We start from the raw sequence: 27535 nt of genomic DNA, 5'->3' as shown, positions 1-27535 counted from the left end.
CAGTAAGTGCCTCAAAATATTTATGGCTGATGCATGTTCAAAGCAGACTCAAGAGTTCAGTAAACTGAAGTGAAATATCCTTTCTCTTCAACCATTATTAACGACCACATAAGCCGCTTCACTTAACAGCAGGCAGTTAATGTCGCATTTACCTGTCGGGAACAACTGTGTCTGGCTGACTAATGGCCAAATTAAATGCTAAATCAGTTTAATACTCATAATTAAAACATTTAATTATAAGGTGTGCGCCATTATGCGCAGTAAGTATCCTAATTTTGCCGACGCAAATGATAACAGTATTACTAACAATTTATTTTTCTTATACTGTCTTGTTTTTCCATCAAATGTTGCAAGAGTGCAACTGATTTACAAACAAATTAGGTAACGCACCTAGTTTATTTACCGCAGCACTGTCCAATTTCATTTTCAATCGATCCGCTTATCTGCTGGTCGATTTTCCTGATTTTCCATTTCCTCAAATGCTCGTTGATAACTTCCTGAATGCGCTTTTCGTCCGTCTAATTTTGCGTGGTAAAGTCAATAGCCAAAGCCCGCAATAAAATGACCTAAAACTGACACTAAGCCTAGTGGCCCATCGACAAAACAACAGGTAATGTCAGCACAATGAGATGGTAGAAAAATCAAATATTTTTCCATAGACGTTTTATTGCGCTGCAAAATTACAAAAGTGAAAGAGGTTTAAATAGACAAGGCCATAAATGAAAGACCCCTTGCACTTAATTATACCTAAACGATAGGCAATCTGATTATTTTTTAAAGAATAAGTTTCTCATTTTAACTAAAGATTTGACCAACTAGAGTGTTAGGCAAATACATCTCAAAGTCGTTCCTCCAGCTTTCAGACCTGTCAGCAACCGCACTTTGCTGATGAAAGGCTTAAAAGGTATGGATGTTGGTCCCGTTTCGGGCAAAACCCACCCAAAAAAAGGATGCATTTGCATCGGGAAATTAATGAAAAGGAGCCGAGCGACGAGTCAACAAAGGACCTACAAGGGTTAACGCCACCTGGGCCCAAATGAAAACAGGACGGATTTGGGCACGTGTTCGTGAGTTGTGGCTACCGTAAACATGCAGCCGAAATCCCTAATTTAAAATACGGCAAGTAAATATTAGCTTTGGGCCTTCATGTCAACAATCCGCCGTCGAAAAAATGAAAGCTGAGTTTCGGATTCGAAGGCTTTAGTCCTGTTACTAAGCTAAATACTTAGAAATGTAGGATTATTAAATTTGAATTTATTATTATTCGGACGCTTCTACACCTGTATATCTATGCATTTTTAGAATGCTGTAAGGAATTAGACTTTAAATTTGTTGTGAAGATTCGAATTTTATATGATTTCCTCTTACGTGTATATCCGATTCAAAAGCAACAGGCAACGCATCTCAATAAGAGAAGGCTATAACCATGAATTAGCCATAAATTAATTGGAGTAGCAACACTGCATGTCCCATGTCCAAATGGCAACAGTCGGAACGGCAAATATGGACACACGGGACGAATTAAAACAGGAAATTACCATTTATATTGCATTATGTCTACACCAGAAGCAAAGCGTAAAAGCGGATAGCAAAATTTGTTGATTGCCCCAGAGTCCGACGATGGTATTGACCAGTTTTCCACACGTCCGCCTATTAATTTAGTCAAATGTTCGCCAATTAGACAAGCGAGTGAGATTGGATTGGATATGCTGTTAATCACCCAAAATCTCGTCAAGCAAATCATATGGGTTTTATCATGTGCTCACTAGGGCTTTGGCATTTATTAGCCACCAAGGGCAGTCATAAATAATTCAAAAGTAATCCCAGACACGCATTTTTTATGGAGTTAATAAATATAACCATTAAAAGCACCGAAAATATGCGTACGTGTCTGCGGAAAATCTCTTTCCAAGCGTGCCAAAATACTCAAAGGAGTCTCTGCATTAGCCGAGTTTAAAACTCAACAATAAAAAGAAAACCAAATATCCGCAGAGGGTATCAGAATGTTTTGGCTTTGATTTATGGGCTTGGAGTCGGATGGCGCAATTTGCTGACTCTGCTTAAATGTGATATCTTAAAAGCATGATTTTCGTTTCGCCAACAAGATAAAAGCCACATGCCTTTCGCAAAATCTTAAAAGGTTTTTATTCATAAATTAGATTAAAAGTGGTGACATCCCTTTTTGCATCTTCTCTAACTTGCACGCAATTCTAATTAGTTAATTGCTGTTTTTTAGGATTGTAGAAGCTCAACTTAAAGTCTTCAATTATATTTTTTTGCATTTGAAGCACAATCAATTTCATAGTAGCGTGACAAGCCTATGCCAATCACTCAATCAGCCAGTTTGCTTAAGCTAAACAAAACGCCTTTTTTGTTGGCCTCTCAATCAAAGTTTTTGTGGAACAAAATGTTCTTTGATGTGGTCGCCGGAGACAAAAACTTTCTCCCAACGCATCGCCAAAATGTTTGTCATTCCCTTCGACCTTCTGACAGGTGACTGTCATTTCGGCCAGCTGAAAGGGTAGGATTGTTTTCAAAAAGTTGAATTTAATTTGAGATAGGATGCTCGAGCTTAAAATCTAGGCCAATCCTAATCATTGAATCTAATCCTAATCTCACCATAGGTTAGAATTTAAATCATGTTCGGTTGTGCTCTCAACGTGGCGACAAATTTCGTTTAACCATTATACTCACTTTATTCGAAATCGATACAAGCAGCAGTTTCCTCATCTAATATTTTATTTATTTCAAACCTTTCACACAATCCCGATACCCAAGGAGGCCTCCTTCAACTTTGACTTTCTCAGGCGCAGCTCTCTTCGCCATTTTATGGCTCCGTTTTTTATTGCCAGCCATTACTTGAATATTCCGGTAGCCTGGTTAGTGCCAGCTCCGATTTCACTTCGATTCCCCGGCGAAGAAATCGATGAGGAAGCCAAGGAGTTGCCTGTTGTTTCAGCCAGACAAGGACATTTCTGGGCCGGGCTCTGTGCCTCTGGGTTCAATGCTCGCCATTAACCGCTGCCAGTCTCAGGCGGCATGGCATTAATGTTTTTCAATTATTTTTATTGGCTTATCATAAATTATAACGCCCACCTAACCTAGGAGGCCATATTTTGCGAGCACTTACCGCCTTGACGTGTACTTCGCCAAGTGACTTCGACTTGAAATGCCTCGTAAACTCGCCAAAATTCAGCAGACATTGACGCCAACATATGTTTGGCCAATTTGCCCGAAATCAGGAGAAAACTTTCTGCGAAAGTGTGCAAAGTTTCAGTTTTGTATGGCCCATTTATTATAATGGAACGCAGGACTGACTGCGATTTGGTTATGCAGAAGCACTTGGAAATAAGTCACCCATTTAGTCACTGTGACAAATTGAAAAGTCTTTCTCTTTATCCATTACACTTTAATGCAATTAGTCGCAACATACCGCAACTTGTGTGAGAAAGTTTCGCTTCTTGTGCGCATTTAATTATCGCGCCAGAATCCTTTTGGATTCTTTTCAAGGACTTCTCCTGTTGCAAGTGCAATTTCCGTGCTAAATATTTGCACACAAAAGCAGGAAACTTTCTGCCAACTTTCCTGCTCCTTTAGCAGGTTTTTTCACTGGCGCAAGTTTTTCCTTTTCCGTAAGCGAAACATTTTTAAAGTAACTACTAAGTCGGAACGCCTTACCCCCTTTCATTAAACCTTTGACTGGTCAGTTCCTGAGACCTGACTGGCCGCTTTTAATTCTTTTTTATTCCAAGTTTACAACTTCTCAGGCTTTGTTGCATTCTTCGAGGGCTTCGAGCTCTTTTGCAAATAAGGCAGGCAAACAATAAAAAAAGGACAAGCTATTGCAAGGGAAAGTTTAACAACTATAAGAGAAATAGTTCAACTGCTGAGTTTTTCTAAAAAAAATGCATAACTCGGTCTAAGAGGCTCTCAATAAGTTTATTTTATATGCTAGTAATTGTTTAAGTAGAATGCAATATCGCTGTCAATAAAAGACAAAAAGGAAATAGTTTATGCCACACTTTAGCTGCTTTTATTTTATTTAAAATCATTTGTCTGCCCTTCCAAAAGAAACGTTGGTCGATGGTCAATGAAGCATGTGAGGAAAATGATTCACTACATGGACAAATTTGTAATGTAGAAATAGCTGGTCCTGATTGCACAGTTCATGGAGCATGACATTATATGACCCATTCACTCGGCGTCGCCTTCTCACGTCATGAGATTCCTAATTAGATCAGCCATGGAAGATAGGGCAGAAACTCAGTGAGCTGCTTTGCATGCAATGAAAAGATACAGACGCTTACCCCTCCGTTTTTAAGTGCAACATTTCCAGTCTTATCTTTAAGTTACTCCACTTGAGTGACATCCGTTGTTTTACCTCCGCTATTTACAGCAGCAACTTAAAAAAAAAACAGGTATGAAACGTGGGCTTAAAGAAAGACTTGAAAAGTCCCGTGTGAAATGTAGGTATATAAGCCCAGTAACGCCCTGAAATTTACTTTATTTTTGTTTTTTACTGATTTCCCAATTCACCTGCTCTTTTTCATTAGGGTTCCATTTTATTATTTCGGTATTTTCGAAATCAATTAGCTCGAAAATCGCAGGCACCAGGCGCGTAATTGGATTGTTTTGCGGCTGACAGTGTGTATTGGGAATTCGAGCTCTAAAATGTCGCATTGTTGACCTATGACCACAGGCACGGGCAACGCCGTAATTTGAATAGGTGGGCGTATGGCATCAGCAGACATCCCGGTCCGCACCCGCAGAAATATTTCACCGCAAATACGCCAAATCTTGCCCACACCAGCGCTCGACAATTCCTGTCGGTTAAGGTTGGCTTAAATATTTAAGCAATGCCAATCAGTCGAAAGAAGGTAAAGGCGAACTTTTCACTTTCAATTATTCTTGTTTAAAGTATGCATTAATCAAATAATTCCGTTAAAAGGGTCAGCTATTTGCGAAGAATATAGAAGAGAAAAAGATACACTAGAAGTTGTCTGTGGCATTTGTAAATCTTCAAATAATAGAATACCATGAGCCCCTTAATGACAAACATTAGCTCCCGCCTACGCTTTAAATATTTAATTAAGCTTATTTCCCATACGCCACGTGGCCATGGCCGCACATACGAATACGAACGAGTATGTGACCAGACAAAGTGGGTTAGCTTTATGGCCGGGTTAAGGAACCTCTAAAACGCAACGGTTGCTAGGCGGGAGCGTTGTCTATGTCTTCTATTTTTCCAAACGTGGAGGTCAGCAATTACCCGGCCAGCGGTCATTAAAAACAATCCTCAGCGGAGCACGCAAAGCCATTGGTATTAGCCTCTTGCTGGGTCTCGGTTCCCATGTGAACTAAAATATGCCTCTGCGTGACATTACTTATTTCAGTAACAGAAGAAGCTAAATTTTGGGTTAGCCTTAGCTAGCGAATATTCAAGTATTCAATATTATGATTAAAGGCGGAATTTTGGTGCTTTACTTTACCTTACGAAGTGCATTATAAAACGCAAAGCTAAAACGTTAAACACGCCATCTCTTACGTTTGTCAAATGTAGCGTTACTGTTCTCTACATGTAAAAAAAACGTGAGGTCGAAAGTAAAGTTGTAAATGTTTTAAATAATTTAATCAACAAATTGTAATTTGAAAATAAATAAATAAAAATAGTGTATTAATATTGAGTTTTTCTATATAGTCTTGACAATTTAATTTACACCAAAAAGCTTGAAGCCTAAGTTACAAAAGATGCCTGATATGAAAAGTATTCGGTCAAGGCTTTCAAAAGCTTTTTAGCCTGGCGCGAAATTTAAAAAATACCAAAATACATTGCAGCCACAAAAAATCTATAAAATTGCAAAATAACCGGTTTCTTTAAATTATATTTATTTAGAAGAGAAATCTTATTTTTTAAATATATAAGCTTACAAAATATTCCATTTTAGTGGATACAATAAATTGTTTAAAAGATAACCCATTGAGACAATAAGGAACCCCTTAGCTACTTTATAAGCTATCACATGCGAACTTAACCTTATGGCTTGTGCGACAACTAAATAATAAATAACGATCTTAAAGGTAAATCTATGAGCTCAAGGGAGTGATCGGCATGCGCCAAGCATCCTTGATCATATCCGAAGCCTTCTCGGCGACCATGATCACAATGGCATTGGTGTGACCAGCTGGGACATTGGGTAACACAGAAGCATCCACAACCCGCAATCCACGGATACCGTGGATCCGCAGTTGGGCATCCACCACTGAAGTATTATCCGTTGCAGGACCCATTTTGCAGGTGCCTGATTGATGCTGCAAACTGGAGCCATATCTTCTTAAGCAGCATTTCCAGTACTCCTCGCTGGCGAATTTTAGGTGCTCGCAGCCCGGAAATGGGCGGTCGTGGAAACGAGTACCCATCTTCACCATAGGCTTCGATCTGGAAAGCTTTATAATCTGAAAATGCCAACGAAATTAATTATGTTTCGGAATCAAACTTATTTATCCTACCATTTCGATTCCCTCGATCATGGCCCTCACATCATCCGGGTGTTGCATGAAATTGGGCTCCATTCGGGGCCAGTGGAAGGGATTGCGACTACGCAACGATATTCTGCCCCGACTTTTGGGTCGCAGTAACACTGGAACCAGACCAAAGGTCTCCTTACTCTGCAGATCTCCAAACATGTAGTCGTAAAACTCGTCGGTGATGCCTAGCAAATTTCGCATAGTGCCAAAGCGATCTCCACTTAAGGATCCAGCTCCTAGGACCAGTTCCATATCAGGATAGTCCTTTGCTATAGAAATTATAAAGGATTAAAACAAATTTACACATTTGGTCAAGATTCATTCTTACCAAATTTGGAACTGGGAGTCCGCACAAAAGCGAATGCCTCAGCTCCACCTGGAATTGTATATGGTCCCTGTCCTGCGAAGATGTACCTGAATATGTCCGAGGGATTCAGCAGTCGAGCATCGTTTACCGTCGAATCATTTACCACGAACACAAGACCATTAAGTGTTATGTGATCCTGTAAGTTGTAACCAACTGGCAGGTCCTGCCTTACCGTTATATTGTGCTCCCTAAGGTGCTCCGCTGGTCCAATTCCGGACAACATGAGAAGCTGGGGACTGGCTATGGTGCCAGCGGAGAGGATCACCTCTTTTCTGGCCCGCACGGTATAACGCTTACGTTGTTTCACGAACTTCACTCCAGTGGCAGTTTTAGTGATCGGATCGATTATCAGTCGAGTGACCCAACTTTTCATTGAGATATGAATGTTCTTGCGATGCACAACTGGTTGTATAAAGGCCTTGCTCGTACTGCACCGCCTGCCATTCCGGATGGTGGCCTGTGATCTAGCAAATCCAATGAGGTGCTCTCCATTTGGATCCGTTATTTCGTAACCCATTTCCCTGCCTGATTTCAGAAAAGCCTTCAAGAGTTGTGACCTGTAGTCCGTATACTGCACATCCAACTGGCCATTGCGTCCATGATACGGGGATTTATACAGCTCCGGAATTCCAATCCTCTCCGATTTTCGAAAGTAGGGCAGCAATTCATCGTACGACCAACCTGAGTTGTTGGCCGCCGCCCACTCATCATAATCTCTCCGATGACCACGTGTATATAACATAAAGTTGATTAGACTGGTGCCACCCACGCCACGCCCCTTGGGCCAGTTGCAAACGCCGCCCTTTAAGCCTTGACAGGCGTGCTCCGTTGGCTCCGCCTTGTAGCCCCAATTATATCGAGTCATTTGAGTTAGAGCCGCTGTCAGAGGAACGTCGCTAATGAAGGTCTCCTGATCACCGGCCTCCAGGAGCAGAACACTAACCGAGGATATCTCGCTCAGCCGATTGGCCATCACACATCCAGCACTTCCTGCTCCCACGATGATGAAGTCATATTCCGGCAGGAATCGTGTGGTGTCCGGGATCCTATTGTTCAGCAAAGATGTCTCGAAATCACGAGCCAAGTCCACAAGAAGTTGGGACCAGGTGACTTGAAAAGACCACAGGCAGATTATCAGCACTCCACAGAATCTCATCTTGGCTTAACCTGCAACGTTGAATATTACGTTTAAAAATGTAAACAAACAAGAAAAAAAAACCTTTTTTACGATTGCATGTGTGTACAAAATCTACTATATATTATTCTTCAGTGACAACCTTGTTAAAAACATTCGTTATTTGTTGCGTGTTGTTAAAATGTCAAAAGCGCACTTTTTTAAAAACTTTTTGCATTGCTGCGACATAAGTTATTTTACCACATATATATGAACACTGTTTATGACATTTTTAATAAAAAGTAAAACTTCCTACTCAAAACATTTCAATTAACGTTCAGAAAATAGAAAGTCAGAACATTCTGAGGAAATTAGCATTCCCATGCGAGTGCGACCTTGAGAACGATTTCTCATTTTTTCCTTTTCATGTTCTGAGCCCTGTTCACAACCCGATGCACTCCGGATTCATCCCGAACGTGTTTTGAGCTCAAGTTCAACAGGTTTTGGGGTTACAAGACAACCAAAATCAAAAGTGCCAATAAAAATAATGACTTGGCAAAAGGAGCGAAATTAAGTTAATGCTAGCCAACCGGTTCGTGGTCAAAACAAAACTAAAATGAAGAAGAAACCAAATCAAAGCAAACATTGCAAATAAAATCAAAATAAATCGATCGCGAAGACGCAGCAAATATTTAAGCGTTGACCCATAAACCGCACACGGATGTTCATAAAAAAAACAATATTGCTCAAAAAATCCTCAAAAAAGGTCGAAATTAAATTACTTGAAGTTGTGGGCGCCAAATGTTTTTTTATGCTAATTATCTCAATTTGGGCATTTTCGAAGCGACGACAAAAATTGCACAAATGTTAATAAATCATTTCAATTAACCTCAATAAAGCCGGCAAGTAGTTGAATGGGACGATACAGTAGCCAAGTTGAAAACTGGTTCATCGAACGCTTAAAATAAACCACAATATTGAGATTCCACGGCTCTGTCTTTGTTCAGTTAAGTTCTATTTCTTGGCCATGGCCTTGTGGTCGGTTACGTCGGTCGGTTACGACGATTACAGAACTACTTAAAGCCGATTTCACTTTAGACACGCCTTCCGAAGGGCGATGTATTCATTAAGGTTCTGGCTATCAACACCACGCCAATCAATGTTGGTCATTAAGCCGAACTTAATTGGCTGAGACGAACAAGCTGAAGATCATGATAACTATAACATAAAATTTGTTTAATCTGATTTGAAAAATAATTATGTTTATGAGTAATTAAGTTGACCATTAGGAGGGATTAACACATTGCGGTTAGGTTGCTCAAAAATTATCTCAAAACGAAATCATCCAGCTAATTAAGTTGAAATTTTATATATTAACTTCATAACTTCAGAAAATATAGGTATTATTATATATCTCTTTCGGGAACTAAAACTATTGATTCAAAATTCCAAAGGTGCACCATATTTTCCTTTTAAGCCTGCAACACAGATACATTTCATTAGCCAAAAACCGCAGAACTGCATTTTTTGTCGGTCTAGCAGCTTGACAAGTTCTCACTAAAAAACCACTTGCTAAATGCTTTTAGAGTTTACGTCAGTAGACCAGATTGAAACACACACACGCACGTTGCAGCTCCGATCGTCACAAATTCTCTTATGAAATTCTAAACACGTTTGCCAATGCAAAATCCATGCAAATTGATTGGCGATAGAATGCACTTACGAAATGCTCTGTATAAAAATGGGCCACTAAAATTCACAGATACTCCGGATCGATTCACCAATTCACTTCACGAATGCGCATGCGCGCCCGCTGATGTCCGGCGCTTAAATGAAACGTTGCTGCCCGGCCTGCAGCGTTGAAGCCTATGCGAGATCAAAAAGTAAAAAAGTAAAAAAAAGTTTTAAAAACTGAGTTAACAACACGGGTAGCTACCGGGCTAGTCGGTCAACGCGCTACGTTCGAGCGATCACGAAAGAAAGATACAAGATACATTTGAGCGCCGATCCACGATGGACCATTTATTTTCAAGTTCATCGGGTGAACTTGCAAATTTTTTTGTCCATTTTACGAGCTATTTTTGGGGAATTTGCTGCATGTTGATTAGCACCACGCTGATCGAAAGATCGTAAGCCTAATCATGCTGGACAAGTCGATGATCAGCGATTTGTCGCCGACTTATTAGCGCGGAGGTGCGAACGCTCAAGTAGGTGAATTAAAGTGCTTCCGCTGTTTACGGTTTGCGATCTTTAAATTAATATTGGAACCACAATAATGGAACGAGTCATTGGACTGCCTCTGGTGAAGTTCAAGTCAAGATTTGAATCGAAGAGACGCTTGTCCGGCTGCGCTAGCTACCTTAACAGATCGTCTTGGTTACATGGGTCTGCTGATCATTAAGATGGCATTCAGCGGATTACAAACGTTTGACCCAGACTCATTTGCATACAAACAACAGCCAAATCGTTTCTTTAATGGGCAACTGAACACATTTTTTTGGCTCTAGCTCGCCCGATTTCGCAGTTACTTTCACAATACATTTTTTATCTAATTTTTGGCGATTTTGGTGAATCGTAAAATCAGTGACCTTGAGTACAATACATGTGTTTCTTTTTATAGCTACAATCTGAGCATATGGGCATGAATGCATTTTGCATTGCTTTATTCGATATTTGCCCAGCTTTTATGCATATTCATTTGGCATGACTCGACTCATTTCTATGGAGTTTAAACACGTACTCCACCAAGTGCTCAACTAATCAAATAAATGGTGACCTGATAATTGATTATGGATCAGGAAACAATGCGTCTTGCTAATTAAATTTTAACTGCCAAACAAAGGGTATACATGGATAATCGCAAAACTGGAATTTCCAAAAAGTAATTGCTCAGGGCAGAAAGTGAGACTGCAATTTTTGAGATTTGTGTATGAGATTTTTTTTTAATTTGAAATAAGCTATCTGCCTATGCGTTGCACTACTCTCAAAAGAACCTTCTCATAATTAGCACAGAATATATGAAATGTTTGCTAACGAATTCACATTTTACATAATTGATTTGCAAATTAGCAAACTCAAATAGTTTCCAATGCCAACGCATAGTGTAAAAATTGGCTCAAACAAACAAGTAACACAAGTGCATTATTCCCAGCAGTTGTGGTGCCAGTGCTAAAGTTATTTATAGGCCAGCTACTTCAAGTGACTCACTACTAATATTATAAATTTTAATCACTTGGACAAACACTCCCCAATCGCACTTCATAAACGACCTTGTCAGTGAAACAACAAGCTCACAAATCTGAGTTGATACAAAAACGCTGGCGATTTAACGCTCGACAGCCAAAGACAACAAACGGTGGCTGCTCAGGCGGATATCAAATAATACAAATTACCAAATACGAATCCGTATCACGGCATCAAAATAAACCAAATCAACAGTTTCTGCACCGCTTGCCGGGCGGGCAATAAAAACTCTTCAGTGTCAAGTGGGCCGGGTCGCCCAGCACTTGGGCCCCATAAATCACGTGTCTCAAACAGATGAAGACGTGACCGAAGTGCGTAAAAAACCCAATAAAACAATATAATGATTGTAAACTAACAATAATAAAAGCCCCGCTGATGGAGCACCCACAATGCCATAAACGCAGCACGATGATTGACCAACGTCACCGGCTCTTTGGTAAAATTATGATTTTGCATCTGAGGGCTGAAATTGAGCCGAGTGCTTCGAGTGTCAAGAGTGCGGTTAAAAATAATATTTAAGAGCTGAGTTGAGACTTGGTCGACGTGCAAACAAGGGTGTACCACCGTCATCATCAAAATCCATGCCACAAATGACACTCAAAAGGTCTTAGCCAGGCTAAAGAGGACCGACTTAATTGAATGAACTTGAAACAATTGCTGAATAATTTTATGTCTATTGAGTGGATATGCATTATAAAGTTGATGGGGACTTCCGAAAATCGCTAATCTAGATTATGTTTTACCGAAGTGCTTCTACATCTTTTTATCTAATATTAAACCTAATTATATTAAAATGGCTGAATAAACTTTTTAGATATTGAACACCACTTTTTCAGCGTTTTTCAGAACACCCATACCTTCGTGACCAACTCGATGACAGACTCCATGTCAAATCTGTGCAGCCGAGACGGTCTTTCAACGCTTTGATTGGGTGTTATTGACACGACCAAAGTACACACAGCCATGACTTGTTTACTTTATGTCGGGCTGCGTGTGAGCCAAGAAACCCCAAAAAGAAATAAGATAAAATATGTTTAATTGGTCACTAATTTTATTGATGAATTCTTTTGTTGTGAATTGGATGATTTGTTCCTTTAAGTAGGAGGAATATGCCAGAGAGGTTTATAAAAAGATTTAGAATTGCAAAGATTTGCTTTTAGTTGGTATTTTGGTTTTGCTTTGATTTGTGTTTCTTTTGTAGCGATTTGATATATCGGTTAGTTTAATAATACCGAAACAAATTTAAGTATTTTGTTCAAACCAATTGCTTTGCATATCAATTAATTCTTACTATATCTATTTGTTGTATAAAGCGAAAAGCGTCGTAGGGTTCCATTGATTATGCTGGGGTTTTCTAGATATATGTATTAGATAGATTTATTATAAATTAATTCTTGAGTGTAGAAACTGAAAAACATAAAATTTTCTTAACGACTACAGATACACTTTTGGACTTTTTGATTCGTATAAATATTTTCTTTTTTTGTAAATGTTAGCATAGCGATTTCGTCATTATTTGTATATTTAGGTTGCTAAACTTTGATGAATATGTTTGTAAATTTAATCAGTACGAATTTTTCAAAACGAAGCCCATTGAAAATGGGATTTCTGGACGTGTATTAAATGTATTGTGGTCAAATTTGAAAATATGTTTAAAAAAGGAACTTATTCGATTATGATAATAATAAATTAAAGGTATTAAATTAATAATTTATTTCTTTTTATGCTTAACGCATATAAAAGCCAAAAATTGTAACAAGGAATTTCAAAAATATAGGCAGCGAAGCACTTACAACTTAATACAAACCGTGTATTCATATTCGGATTTTACATACATTTTCCATGTAATTTACACGCTCAGCCCAGAAGCTGGCAATATTTTTTGCATGTTGCCCAAAATGTTGCCGCAACATGCCGAGCAATGCGAATAAATACGTTAAATCTTTAAGTGACAGAATACAAATGCTCTGAGCGAATACATAGAAAATCAAATACAATTCACTATGACTTAAAATTTGTTTTCAAATAAAACTCTTATCACGTCCAGAAATGGGGCCTAAATGTTTTGACTTTTCCAGATCAATTTAGTGGCGCAGCAGCATGTTGCTGACCTTGGCCTCCGCCTTTGGCGACATTTTGTCCCGGAATTGGCGGTTTTCCGGGTTGGCCAGCACCGAGGCAATGAACTCCGAGGTCTCCAGCTGCAGTTGGGCCAATCGCTTTTGCAGCAGCTTGTTGCGCTGCACCAGCTTGAAAGTCTTAATGGCAATGGACAACAGGCCTTCGCTATTCTGGTGGTACAAGTGCTGCTCCTTTATGGGATCCTGGCTATACTCGTACCCACTGTCGCCATCGTGGTCGTCCTCTATCTGGAGCGGCACCTCTCGATAACAGTTTTTGGCCCTGGCCGATCGATTCTGCTTGCTACTATATCCGCTAGCAGTCGTCGGCTGTAATACTGTCTTGATGTTGTCGCTGCTGGAATGTGGCTGTTGCTGCAGGCCCTGGATCCTGGCATCCGAGTAGCGGTCCTCGTTCAGCTGCATTCGCTGCTCGGAGTCCATCTGCACCTCCGTTTCCACGCCACTGCTCGTGTCCGTGGAGAAGGAGGCCACGCGGGCAAGGATGTGAGGCATCCTGCGCTGCAATCGCGCCGGTCGACGGCGGCTCATCGAGTTCATCGAACCTTTGGCCACTGCAAATACAAAGAGAGGAACAAAGAAACTTAGTTAAGTAGTGAACAAAGAAAAAGCTAGAAAGTCGTACAGTGAATAAAAATCATGTCAAAGTTTTGTAAAAAATTAAATAATTAATTAAATAATTAAGTATTACTTAACTTTATTTAATTAATCATTTCAGTGTATAATTCGCAGCTCAACACTCGTAAGCGAGCTCAGGTAATTTAATAACATGACCTCGTTCTGATACATTGTCTACAAATTATTCCACGTATGCGAAATACAATGATTGTGACCCATTTAATAAAGTTTAAAATAAAACTCATTTCCTGATTTAGAAAAAAAACGAAAAGCCCAGCGATTTTCCGAGCCCACGGTGCAGTTGTGTGGTCAAGTGCTAAGCTAATCAGTCGATGTCTACAACATTGTCTGTGTGCATGTCTCTGTGTCTCTGTGCGGGTTTCTGGTATGTAAATGTGGTCATCGCGTGTGGGCAAAAAACGTGACCAGCACCAGGGTTAAGCGTTCCGGCGACGGACAACGCTTTTCGCACCAATTAGCAGTCGCAACGCTCATTGCAAACATCAGCTGTTGAAAGTCACGAAAAATGAAACACAACCAAAATTATATAAAGCTGAATGTGCCTTACATATAGAAAATGAAATGTAGGGCATACAAACAAAAATATTACGGTAGTTAAAAAATGTAATGCACAAAGAATATAGTTTAATTTTCATTAGCTGGCTTTACACAACGCAATAATTCATTTGGTATATAGTTACAGTTCTCTAATGAATATGTCATGGATACCTCATTTCCAGCCGCTAGTATATTTTTCCGAGTGTACTCATATTTTGTGCAGGAAATAGACTGTGTCTATGGTCAGGGTCATGACGCATCGCCTAGAAGTTTACGCTGCACATGGAATCGCTCAAATTGGAACGAAGTCGTTCCCAGGTTAGTCAAATAGAGCTTACGCGATAAGGACACCTTGCCCCAGTGCAGCGAAACGTGAGATTGGCTCCGTGAAGGTGGCAGCCAACTAATGACGCCCTCGTGAAAGGGGAAAGGAAATGAGAGAAAGTCGATGACGTATTGTGCGAAGCGGACTAAGACATCATCAGGGACTTCCTGCGCCAGAAACATTTTACGTCCAGCAATGTATAATTTGATTTTAGTGTTTTTATTACGAAACCCGATTGATATATTTTTATTATTAGTAATTTTTTGTCGAAATAATGTTGCTAATATGAAATATTTTCCTTAACCATAAATAAACCTATTTTAATGATCAACTGCTAATTGGCGCCGTCTTCAAGTTTCATTCCTGACTTCCGGAACTCATCGGATAGTCTAACTGTCACAGTCAAGGATGATAGAAACTCTTCTGGATCATCAAGAAAATTCGAATGTCGTGATTCGAAAAAAGCCATATTCCGATCCAGTTCTTTGTGTAATTCACTCATGAGATTCACAAGATCCTTCACCTCGCCATTGAAATCAGCTATTTCGCGCTTTAGACGACTTTTGGTAAGGCAAGCTGCATTATATTTAAGGAATCGTGTGGTCTGAACGAGGTCTTGTTTTTTTCCCTCCGCTTTGGACATCTTGGCACTGACTAGGTAATTGTATCGCTCCTGGCACACCTTTAGTTCCTTGGAAACTTCTCTGGACCAAGCTACATACTTTTCGGCTTCAGAATTTAAATCTATAAGATTGCCTTCCATGCAGCGAATACTTTCGCGCATTTGGTGGATGATTTCGCGCAGTTTCCTATACCTGCAGATCAGTTCGTCTATTTGCATTTGAATGCTATTGTGGCCCTGGCGAAGACTCCTGGCTTCCAGCAACTCATTGCCGCACAGCGGTTGGTTATTCGAACATATGGCTACAGACTTCTTCTTGATCTCAATGTCAATTCCTTGGTTTTCCCGCTGCTTGCACTTCACTTGAGCATCGGCTATGGCTTCTATTTCATTTTCTGCAGTTTCTTCACTGATATCTTCACTACATTTCTTAACTTGACGCTTCCTAATCGCTATTTGCATAGACTCAATCTGTCGAATCAGGCAGTCAATATCTTGGGCCATTTTCACTGGGCGATCATCGGACTGCTCTGAACGATCGAGAGTTTCCATTTCTTCCTCCTCACCTCCATCATATGAGAAACTGACCTTCTCATCGACGTCGAATATCTCTAAAACACTTTTGCCACATTTCGATGTTCGGGATATGAGATCCATTTCGTTTAATGGCATCTTTGCACATGTAGAAATTTCCCCCAATCTTGAAACTTCTACGAGTTCCATGACTAAGAAAACTCTGTTCCTGTTTTGTACTTTAATTTTCATGTGAAGGAAATCAAAAGTCTACTACTACTTTGGTTGACAGATAGTAAGTGATTTAAAAAAAAAAATCGATTCTTAGAACAAACTATTTACAAATAGTTCCTTAAATACCTTCTGTTTTACTGGAATCTCTAATTTTACTTAACCCATTTAAGACCACACTGATAGTACGCTTTAGGCTGTATTAAAGTCCTATTCATATAATATAAAAGTACTGGAGTTCTCTTGCCTCATCATCGCCGCGCCATTGCACGTGCCTCGCTTCGTTCTCGGTGAATTAGTCACCGGTGATGCTTGGAAATAAAATGTTAAATACCTTCAGTGATGGCAGAGGGCGAGGGCATTGGCCAACATTCCAACCCTCCGGCTGCCACGCCCATTTCGAACGCCGCCTCCCCAGGGATGGCAGACGAGTGGGGGGTTTTGAAATTGTAGCGTCATGAGGCTTGCACGTGGCCTCGTCACACCCATTTTTATTTAAGGCTTGTGTCGATGTATTTCTTTCAGTTTATTTTTATGTGTTGCTGCAAATTAGCAGGCAGCAACGAGCACAAATAAAAAGGCAGCAACAACTGCGGTGCTTTCAATGAATTCACTTTGGAAATGGCACCAATAAAGTCAGCAGAAAAGAGAAAAAAAATAGCAAACTTGGCTAAAAGCAGGCGAAGCAAATGTGCAAAACATGTAAATAAAGCCCCGGCAAAAGTGGCACAGCAGCAAAAACAACACTGGAGGTTATGACACACACTTATGTGGAAGCCCCCCAGGCCGACGCCCCTGGCTACGTGTGCTTGTGAAATATTTCTTGGAAAAAATCTAGGTAAATGTTCGGGCAATTGCACTTGGCTAATGAGTAATCAGTGGGCATCATTTGACTTGGGATGTGTAAAATTTTCTAAAGACTCTGCATTTATATTTTAAATTTCTATATAAATTGCTCTAAATTTGTTGCGGATTGTTGTCTGTTTAATCTCGAATTAATCTTGATTATAATCCATATATTTTAAATCGACTTGAACTGCAAATTTCTATTTTCAGATACTTGATAAACTGTCTTGCCTTCTCGCCTGCTACTCGATACCCATCGCATCCCACTGAGCCCATATCCATTTCGGTGGCAGTCATGCGGCATTAGATCGCTTATATAAATGTGTCAGCCAGATTCGCGAGCCGAGTCTGTCTTACCCAACAGCCAACGCCGGCGGAAGAGCAGCTGGAGGCAATTGCTGACGCAAATTGTTGTGGCATAACACCGAACTCGCGTGCCTTCCATGGAGCAACATTGGCAGTATTAGCATCAATGAAACACCGGAGACCAACACGTGAAGAACCCGATGCGAACCCAATTGCGAACCCATCGCAAAACGCCCATCGACCATGGCACGTGCATTCGAGCATTCCAGTTCTCTAGTCGGACCACACATATGCATGGTTATATGGCAATGAGGAAGTGGGAAACGAGGACAGAGCTCTGAGAACGGAGGTGGGTAGCCGAGTTTACATAAATTAATTAAACATGACCGAGTAACGTGAGCAGCTCGGCAACTGGCAACTGGGAAATGGACTTGTAACAGTCACAACACCAACGACATCAGCAAATCAGCAGGGGATTCTGAATATAAGGGGTATACCAAAAAAAAAAATAAAGTAAAACAGATAAGAGACAAGGCGGATATTGCAATGAATGTGTAAGGCTATGTTACGTATACGCCGCGTGCGCCCACCGCAAGCTATTGGCACTGAACAAAATTGGCTTAAGCTTCTATATATGATAAATTATAAATGAGAGAGGGACTTAATTGCCCTTAAATTAATTAAAATTTAAATGTAATTCAGTCGTGTGAAACTTATAAAATAAGTCTAATAAACTAATCAATTATTTTCGCTAGTGCACTTTACTGAGCAATCTCAGTGTTTACTCACCAAGGTTGAGCACCGAACTGGCTTGTGTGGCTGCAGCTGCAGATGTGGATCCCACGGACAAGGACGAGGACGAGGATGCGGTGGATGCGGTTGCGGATGCTGATGAAATGGCGGCTGTGGCCACGCCATGATGTCGCCGCGTTTCGCGCAGCTGCTTTTTCTCCGAGCATATGGTGGGCGCCATCTTCTTGAGTCTTCTTTTATTTGGCAGCGTGTATTCACACTGAAAGCAAATGAATGTAGAAGCACAAATTAATTAGCCGCCGCATTGATTAATTGATAAAACGTTTTAGTGCGTAATTAAGCTGCCGATCTGCACGCGCCGTCCAGTAAACAAATTCAAATTGAGTATTCGAATGCAGAGAACCCGAATTCCTTTGGGTTCGTTTAACTTTGAGCAATCTGAATTGTATCTGCCGCAGTGCAGTGCGAAAAGATGTTGTGTTTATTGAGCGAAGGCAGGATATGACGTGGTCATAAATTCGTTTATACTTCGGGGTCGATAAGAACTGGAACCGAAACTGCCTGGCACCATTATGTTTAAATTTCAACAATGAGTGCGTAGGGAATTCCAAGCGATAAGGAGAAGGCACCGTCTTCCTGAGAATTTGCTGAAGATTTATGAATCATTTAAATTGTGCATTCTACACATTTCTGTTAATCACCATGAATTGTTTACATAATCCTCGCTAAATCCAGTTCATTGTTTTCAGCCAGATCAGATTCTCTAATACATTAAAACTACATAAATCATCCGAGCCAAACAAAGATTCATAGCTCAGAACCCAAGTCCACGTCGTTTCCCTTCTCCAAGTTGACATTGTGAAGCAGTCTGGATATCGAAGCGGAATTTAAGACGAAGCACCCGCCAACTGAAGCTCATTAGGTGGGTTCCAAATCCTGGCTAAAGACCAGCCATCGGCAAAGGTAAAAAAACTCACTTGAAGTGGGTTTGCGGGGGAGGACGGGTCGGAATATTGATGGGCGAACATTTCGGCGGGCAGGCAAATTTGCTCAAGTGCCGGGAGATGAGTGGAGATGAGCCCCGCCTGTTGGCAGTCAAATTCAAATTGAAAAACGCCCCAAAAACGAGCGGCTGTTGGCGGCACGTGTATCTCTTGAGTGTAATTACATTTGGTAAAAGCGCTCGCGACGATGATGAAATGCTTGTGGCCCTTGATGGCATTTTACCAACCTGTCCCCAAGCCCATTTGCCCTTGTCCGCAATGTAAAATACTTGTGGGCGGCTAAGACGATTTTCAGACCCCTCACCTTCTACGCCACTAACTGTCGGTTTCAGGTCGATGTCAATGCGCCAATATGCGCTGAAATTGCTTTTTATTATTTATGCCTTATCCGTCATCCGATAGTTAAAGTCTGAGATGGCTGATCTGAGACGAGGCGATTGCTCAGTCCACTTAGAAAAAAAATATGCAAATCGAATTGGAATTTTGTTCCGAATTTTAATCTCTTGAATGTGCGCCTAGAAATATACAACTATTCCCAATATTAAGCTAAATTAAGTTAAGTAAAAAAGTTCTTATTAGTTAAAGCATATTATTAAAAATTAACTTATAAGCAGGACTCGTATGCTAAATTTATTTTCTCGGTGCTCATTTGTCCCTTAAGCGGAGCCCGGAAAATGCCTGTAACAAAAGACCAAAATGTGAGTAACAAATACTAAGCCTCAACGAATTGCCCCAGTGGCAAATTTAATGCGGCGCGTGCGGGCCTGAAGCGAAAAACAGGGAGGCAGAATCGTAAGGAGGTACCAGGGAAAAAAGACTTCTTCCTGTGGGAAACGCCATAAGCCAGGAAAATGTACAGTGCTTAAAGCATAGACAAGATTTAAGGCTTAAAGGAGATTGTGCATAAATTTCAGACACGTTTCACCAGAGACACCTGTAGCTCTGCCACCTGCAAGCTGGAGGTCAAGTCAATCAAGCAACTTTGATGAGATTTCCCGATGCGTGCCTACAAATTAGCCAATAATTGTTCAACATGACACGCCACAAAAAACGCCAGGAGAAACAAACGCACAAATAAATACCACAACACACGCACAGTTTGTCAGCTGTCAAAGCAAGAAGTGAAGACAAAACAATGGAATCTGCTTATGCCAATGACTTTTCACACGCCAACAGAACGGAAGGGAAATTTGATTTAATTCTTATTTTTTAGAGGGGTATCTCTTTGTTCCTTTATATTTGGGAAATTGCCGTGGCTTTGTTGTGACCGGTGGCTACGACAAAGACACATGAGCCAGCCAAATATTGTCAACGTGTAACAGACATAAAATTAGAGTTCAAGGCACTCGTATTTTTTATATATGTTTTTTACAGGAACGTGTGCGGCCGTCTGCAAAGGCGTTGCCATTTTGAAATTTATTTGTCATGCGTAACGCTAAACGCTGCGGGCTTTACAATGCCCTCATTGTTCGTTTACATAGGACGCAGCACTCCCTCTCAGACATCGGAGCACACATGGGTACACTGAAAACATATTCAAGTCGGCCCATAACTCATTAGTTTCGTCAAAGTAAATGAAAGTGTTCCCCCTCTAAGTACCAAAATTAACAAATTTTCCTTTTAGTAATAGCGTGTTAACTCTTAACTTCAAGCTTATTTTTTTCTGTGCATAAATACTTATAAGCTCATACTCAAACTCATACATACATGTGGTTGTCTTTTGTGTGCTTGCTGCGTAAGCGGTTTAAGTTGCACTGGGGTCTCGTTTTACTAAATGTTCAGTTCCATCACCTTCCAATGACTGCATTAGCCAAGAGGGTCTTGAAATATTGATAACCCAAATGATCCGGCTTTTATTTACGAGGAAAGTGCTCAAGGCAGCTGAGATTAGAAACGCACGCAGGTGCAGATAATATTTCTAATATGTCATTCGGGGCGTATACTTAATATTGAGTAATGCTGCTACCTTGCATTTAAATTCGCTTTCTTTTCTAATTACAAACACGCACGTGTATTTCTGTTGTTCTAATCTCTAAGGGGGAATTCCGTACATTTTTGACCTTATCTCACAACTTTACACGCGCGGCACATTTTAAAGACGCCGCGAGCAAACAGAAATCTCATCTATATATACGAATAAAACTTTCCGCAGCATTTTTACTTTATGACTGAGTCTTACATTTATTGTTTGCACGAACCACGTTTGTTTAAGATTTGCGTATTTATTATCCTATACTCTTCCTCTATTTTTCGAAGGGGTACAATCGCTGTATTGAGTTCCTTAAGATAATAATAAGTAACCGAAAGTTTAGGTAAAAATGGAATAATACTAAATAATTGAAACCCTCTTGGTCTCACAACTTTCAAATAAGAAACAATTTAGTTTAATTTAATAAGTTATTGAGGGTATTTCCCGTTCGGCTAGCTTTAGTTTTATTAGCAGTGCAAAACCGCTCATGTTGGCCCATTGGCAAGTCATCAAAGTGCTAATTTTTCCTTCTTATCTCGGCACATGCGCCTAAAAGCCAGACAGAAACAGTCACAGCACAAACTAAACAAACTAAAAATGAGCCAAAAAGACTATCAAAATGCGTCATAATTGTATTTAGATACGCCTGGAGTTGGAATAAACGTGCCCATTGTGGGTTTTCGCCTTGTTTGTAAGTGACAGGTTTTGTTCACACTTCTTCTGCATTTCGTTAACGTGGTCTAAGTCTAGCAACAACAAATTAGCGCTCTCGATAAATAGATGATTAAATTTCGGTAACCCAATTGGCAATAAAAAGTGCCGATGGCCGACAATTAAATGAGGCACACGTGCGCCAAATTATGACTTCTCGATAGAAAAAATTCAATAACACGCAAGAAATGGCAGGCATAAAACAACGACCCGGAACCACACAAACAGATTGAACCCAGAAATAAAGACGGACATTGTCTGGCTTCCATCCGCAGTCCCCAGTTCTACTCAAAACCAGCAAATAATCATTCGCAAATCTTCAGCTAATCTCACCGCATTTATTCTAAGAACCATCCATCATAGGGCAATGTGGGTTTTTCAAAATACCGTCTAGTGATGAAACCCTATTGGAATTTAAAATTCAAATTCGGTAGCCGAGACTGTAAGCAAACTCTCTTAAGCTCAAAGTCAAAAAACATTACTGAAACACAAGAGTTTCACTTAAAAATTGATCGAATTTCGATACTCATTTGGCGTAGAATGGACATTAAAGCCTTTTGTTTACTGTTCCGCTTTTGAGACCGACTTAAATTAATCAACAGCCTTATTAGCTAAACGTCTGAATACCTAAGGCATTCATAAAATTTTTATTGTTAAGCCCACATGTCGAAACAAGATCTCCCGAAGACATAAAACATGAATGTGATTGATACAGGTCGTGCGTCACTAATTGATAGAACGCCATGGATTTTTGCATAACGAAAACCCGGAGTGGTGTTTCAAACTTTAGATGTCTATCGGAATATTTTCGATTTTATTTTTCAACTTTTATTGGACTCCATTGTGACGGCTAATTGGATCGTGGGTAAGGAGATACACAAAGCTCGTTGATTGTATTATTTCGTTTTTCTTGAATTAATGATTTGCGTACATAAATTTTGTCTTTCAAGAGTGTTTGACGGTTTGACATTTTGTCAGCAATAATTATGTTTGGCTCGTTTCATTGGCACGTCATAAAAACGTTAAGCGCGGCAATTAACATTAATTAATGACTTTTAGGTGCACGTGTGGCTGATTCTGCCAGGCAACAGGGCGTATACTTGTTGCGGCCAAAACAAATGAATTAAATTTTTTTTTTTTTGAATAAATGAATAAAATGTATTTATATAATCGGTAATATATAATACGCCAAGCCCACGAAACTGTTCATTAAATAAACTCAATTAACTTTATTAATAACAAATCATATTTTGCAGGTAAGCCGCAGCAATTATCACGGTTTTTTATTTCTGGTAGTAAAATAAAACCAATTAAATACAATACTCGTATTGCAACAAAGTATTGTCTGACAAAACAAAATTTGGATGCCTAATTAAACTTTTAGTTATAAAATCTCTTTATTTTAGATAAAGTTCAAAAACCAAATAACTTTACTCGATTACACTTTTCCAGGAAACTTGAATCGCTCGAGCATTTGATTGTGATCAAAATAACTGTGGCGCTCGTGGCGCTAGATCTTTTTCGGTAGTGATTCAGAAATTAACTTTTCTGAAAATAAGTGACTAGCATGACCCCAAGTTGGCATAACAAAAGAGTGCCCAAAACAGTTCACTGACAGTAGTCAGTAGTCTGCCAAAGGGGCATCCCCAAGAAACAAAAAACAGGGGATAACCAGAAGCGGCGCGTGTTGGCCAAAACCTACCAAAAGTTTTGGCCCGTCTTTGTTTAATTCATGTTTGCCTAGTCTCTATCTATACGCTTTGAATGGCAGTGAAATATAATTCTCTAATGTGGTCATAAAACGAGCGGAAAATATATGGCGGAACGGGAGAAGTAAAGACAATAGATGCCAACCGACATTGAGCGCATATTGCTTGTCTCAGCCGCACGTGTGGCTCATTTATTGGATAAATGTATATATATACTATAAGTACACATATATATATTATATTGGGGATGGGCAGCGTCGGTTTACTTTTACCGAATCGAGTGTTTCCTCATACAAATAGTGGCGCGTGCACTCATTTACGTTAACATTTATATTTATTAAGGCGTCGTATGTCCCTCGGTATTGGGTCAGCAATTAGTTATATCGCCCGGTAACGAATCAAGTGTTTGCCAGTGAGTTGGCCAAGTGCAAACAGCTGTTGTAGGGCAGTTCAAGAGTCCACATTGATTGATAGCCATCACGCCGTAAGAGTATGTAAAGTACTATACTAAATTAAACGTTTTTGTAATTTCGTAACTGAATGTAGAAATTCCGTTACAAACCAAAAAACATTACGTATACGACCTGGAGTATAAATTTACTTGATATATTTTCCCCACAGAATCGTTTGGCCTATAAATAAACATTAAGTTCCTACCGGAAGCGGGTAATTTATGGCGTGGGATTTAAACAAATCACTATGGATCACAGTGTGATCCTCTTAATAAGCCATTAGCCAAATTAATTATACCATAGAAGATTAGGCAATTAGGCAATTTTTATTGTTATATCTTGGTCTCATGTTTCACATTTGGCATTCATGAGCGCCGACAGAAGCCGTTAGTATTTTCAGATGTTAAACTTTTAAATAAAGCCCCCCACACACATGCGACCAAAAAGCACAGACAGATGCCTAACGACATGACCAAAAGCCAACCGAAAAGAGAATTAATATTGTAGTTGCCTGCATAATTAAAAAGACAGAAAAAAACACCAAGCAAACTAGAAAACAAAGAAGACTTTGTCATTCAATCTCAGTCGAGGGCGACCCAGAAGCCGGCTGCGGTAGCCCACTTCGCGATAATTTCACAGACACGAGCCCCACGACTAGGCAAAGACGAAAAAACTGACATAATGCTTCAAACTTGTGATTTGCACGGAAATAAAGGGAATATTTAAAAATAATTATAGTTGAATTTTATTCAAATAACAAAATTGAAATTGTAATTTAACTGCATGAAGTTATACATATAAAAAAATACATTGTTATTATATGGTAAAAACTTTAACAAATGATTTACATTTTCAATTCATAAACAAATGTTGCATTAGTATATATTGTAATATAGCCCCTTTTATCACTTTCGTAGGGACTCACATTTTCGCTGAGTGTATTTAGGCTAGTGTGCGGACGGGAGATAAAGCCGCTCTCCCGTTAATCGGAAACACAAGCCACGAGAGAGCGGCATAAAACAATGCACACAGACAACCCACAAGCACAAGCAGACGGAGGAAAGCTCACATGCCGTTAATGAACTTTTATGCTATATCACTATCTCCCTCCCTCCCACACGCCCAGTGGCCTAGAGAAAACGCTCGAGTGGACGTGTGTGTGTCTGTGAGTTGCTCTTGTTCTTCTGCTTTTTTTTTTGCTGCTATTATTTATTATTTTTTTGTGTATATTTTTTTATTGAATTAACGACGCACGTGTTGCGCCGTCCGAGCTGCGCGCGCTCTCTTTTATCCAAATTTGGGGCCAAAGCTGACGATCCGCATATCAGCTTTACATATTTATTTTGTTGTCTTTTATTTATTTTTTTTTTTTTTTTTTGCCTTCGCCCGTGTTGTTGCTTGTTTATATTTATATATCGGATGGGGCTAATTTTTTTTCCAATTTTTTACCGCTTTGTTTGTTGCTGTAATGCGGAACGCGCGCGCTCGAGCAAAAATGATAAATCTACGATTATGGGCGTCATGGGGTGTCATGAATGGAGCGGCCCCCCCAAAACACGCGCGAGAGTTACCTATCAGAGATATAGATATGCTCGGTACCTGTTTAATGTCCACGAATGCCCACAGCAATTTCCGGTTAGAAATACGGCCAGAATAAATGGGTTCAATAGTGCCAATGAACCGAAGATTTAATACCCAGAACTTAAGCTCTTTTTGTTGCATTGTTTCTCACAGACTTTGGAATTATGTCGTGTCGGAAACTATAGTTAGGCAAATGCGACTTCAAAGTGAGTAAAAAATAAATAAACAAACTGCTGTAGGTTGTGGAAGCCACAGCTTGAGTTTGATTCTCTTTAGCTGAGCCATCGCTTCTTTTAGTACGCCGTAAAAACCAGCTGCAAAAGTGACCCAGAAAAATCACCCTACTTTTCTGTTCTTTCAAATCGCAGACAAAAGTCTAGGATTACTTTGTGTCTATTTCAAGAATATTTCACACGACTTGACCGAACTCTTAATGGCTCATGTAAAACCAAGACACATTTACGTAAAGGAAGGAAGTACTTTTTTATCTTAGTTCTTGGAATTCACCAGCTCAGAAACAAATATAGGGCTAACACATCAACATGTTTTGTTTTCTTTAGGTTACACTTTGTTTCCCTTGCGAAAATTGAGTGCGTCTGGCAATACATGTAAACATTAGAAATCCCTGAAGCCCAGAACCTTATTCGAACTTTATGCTTTTTATTTCCCGCGAGTTTTTGAAGTGTAAAATAAAACAGTCACAGAGAGCATGTATTTTTTGTTTTTAATTTTAATAGTAAGCGGTATTTAAATCTGGTTAGCACAAGGTTGTTTCGTAATTTGTAAACTACTTTAAGTACGAGCTTTAAAGGTCACAGTTAGTGAGCTTAAGAAATCAATATTGCGCATACGCCATGTGGCCCGCCGAAATGCAGATGCAAGCGCAGCAAGGGTAGCCCAAATGCCAAAGGACACGCTATGAGTCATGTGATAAGGCCCACGGATCCTGACCTAAATTCGTCCTTCAGAAGGTGAGGCACGAAGCTTGAAAAAATCTCGCCTATAAGGGGAAAGGAAATCCAGGGGGGATGCAAAAAATACAGAGAACAGGAGGACAGCCTCTCTAGTTGGCAGGAGAGCTTTCAGCATCGGAAGTCGGCTGTCAAGTGCAATTTTGTGTGTGTGTTTTTTTTTTGGCTTTGTATTATTATTTAGCACCGCACGTGTGGCACACAAATGCTGATGCTAATGCCGGGAGATTTATGGCAAACCTTTTCGCGAGACCTGCCGACTTACCCAGACTCTGCGGGAATGATGTTGATGTCGTGTTTCTACCGCTCTAGATACCCTTAATTTAATGCACCCTCATTGGGAATAATGAACATTATCTTTTGCTTTTATTTTCCGTATATTTTCCTATTTGTTTTCACACGCTTTTAATCTATTCTAGGTAAGGGAACGTGTGTGTGCAAATTCGCAGACGCCAATGGCAACACGCGCGCCAAACAAAACTTTCGCTTTCGTTGCGCGTGTGGCCGTCACACCACTACACACAACTACACTCACTCACACACACACACACACAGTGGCACACACGCTGTCAAACAACAAACACGGATATGCGAATACGCGAGTGCGACTGCGAAATACATAAACGCTCGTGTTCAGCGCGAAATACAAAGCTCTCGTAGCTTTTCCAGTTTTCTGACCAAACTGCGAGACGAACACCTCGACCGCCGAAAGCAGAATGAACGCGGTCCGACGAACGAGCGTCGTTTTAATGGCAGCTCAGCGGGCACTCACTGCGCACCCCACAAAAGTGGCCAAGTGTGTTAGAAAATTATTATATAAAAAATAAAAATAAATTAATTTCTGGTTAAATAAGATTTGTAATCAACCATATTAAATTCTTAAAACCATATTTAACATTGAATTAGTTCTTAATTCTAAATTTAGCCCGATAAGCAACTAAATAAAAAGTTGACTTTGTTCGCAGAGTAATCACCA

General features: G+C 39.9%; 3 protein-coding genes and 1 long non-coding RNA gene across 5 annotated transcripts; all 4 read right to left on the bottom strand.

The window, feature by feature from the left end:
- Positions 1 to 4153: 4153 nt before the first annotated feature.
- Positions 4154 to 5345, bottom strand: LOC116801745. The gene is made up of 3 exons (XR_004362196.1): positions 5270 to 5345; positions 4308 to 4402; positions 4154 to 4228 (listed from the first exon to the last, which is right to left on the bottom strand). It is a non-coding gene; the product is annotated as an uncharacterized LOC116801745 (long non-coding RNA).
- A 559-nt stretch (positions 5346 to 5904) lies between these two features.
- LOC6617030 (glucose dehydrogenase [FAD, quinone]) lies at positions 5905 to 9849 on the bottom strand. The gene is made up of 4 exons (XM_002041322.2): positions 9730 to 9849; positions 6854 to 8059; positions 6508 to 6794; positions 5905 to 6453 (listed from the first exon to the last, which is right to left on the bottom strand). Exons 2-4 carry the CDS (start codon positions 8046 to 8048, stop codon positions 6085 to 6087), a joined length of 1851 nt encoding a protein of 616 aa, XP_002041358.2. The 5' UTR covers positions 8049 to 8059; positions 9730 to 9849; the 3' UTR covers positions 5905 to 6084.
- Positions 9850 to 12278: 2429 nt separating this feature from the next.
- On the bottom strand, positions 12279 to 27265 carry LOC6617029. Of its 2 annotated transcripts, none has more exons than XM_032721252.1 (3): positions 26825 to 27265; positions 18199 to 18421; positions 12279 to 13944 (listed from the first exon to the last, which is right to left on the bottom strand). In XM_032721252.1, the coding sequence occupies exons 2-3, from the start codon at positions 18380 to 18382 to the stop codon at positions 13334 to 13336; spliced, it is 795 nt and encodes a 264-aa protein (XP_032577143.1). In that variant the 5' UTR covers positions 18383 to 18421; positions 26825 to 27265; the 3' UTR covers positions 12279 to 13333. The 2 variants fall into 2 exon arrangements, with proteins under 2 accessions (XP_032577143.1, XP_032577144.1); XM_032721253.1 differs by lacking the exon at positions 26825 to 27265 and adding an exon at positions 20874 to 22950.
- LOC116801469 lies at positions 14730 to 16564 on the bottom strand. The gene has a single exon (XM_032721251.1). The coding sequence runs from the start codon at positions 16276 to 16278 to the stop codon at positions 15226 to 15228; it is 1053 nt and encodes a 350-aa protein (XP_032577142.1). The 5' UTR covers positions 16279 to 16564; the 3' UTR covers positions 14730 to 15225.
- Positions 27266 to 27535: the final 270 nt, after the last annotated feature.

This window comes from Drosophila sechellia, chromosome 3R (assembly GCF_004382195.2).
Source record: "Drosophila sechellia strain sech25 chromosome 3R, ASM438219v1, whole genome shotgun sequence".
NCBI classification, from domain to species: Eukaryota; Metazoa; Arthropoda; class Insecta; order Diptera; family Drosophilidae; genus Drosophila; species Drosophila sechellia.
The sequence above is the reverse complement of the archived record's forward strand: the minus strand, read 5'-3'. Positions and strand labels throughout refer to the sequence as shown.

Excerpts from the sequence above, each read along its gene's own strand:
- LOC6617029 (XM_032721252.1), bottom strand. The coding sequence starts at position 18,382 with ATGGCGCCCACCATATGCTCGGAGAAAAAGCAGCTGCGCGAAACGCGG. Across the intron at positions 13,945-18,198 it reads CAGTTCGGTGCTCAACCTTG|TGGCCAAAGGTTCGATGAAC; the intron begins GTGAGTAAACAC and ends TTGTATTTGCAG.
- LOC6617030 (XM_002041322.2), bottom strand. The coding sequence starts at position 8,048 with ATGAGATTCTGTGGAGTGCTGATAATCTGCCTGTGGTCTTTTCAAGTC. Across the intron at positions 6,795-6,853 it reads GACTCCCAGTTCCAAATTTG|CAAAGGACTATCCTGATATG; the intron begins GTAAGAATGAAT and ends TAATTTCTATAG. Across the intron at positions 6,454-6,507 it reads TGATCGAGGGAATCGAAATG|ATTATAAAGCTTTCCAGATC; the intron begins GTAGGATAAATA and ends TGGCATTTTCAG.
- LOC116801469 (XM_032721251.1), bottom strand. The coding sequence starts at position 16,278 with ATGAAAATTAAAGTACAAAACAGGAACAGAGTTTTCTTAGTCATGGAA.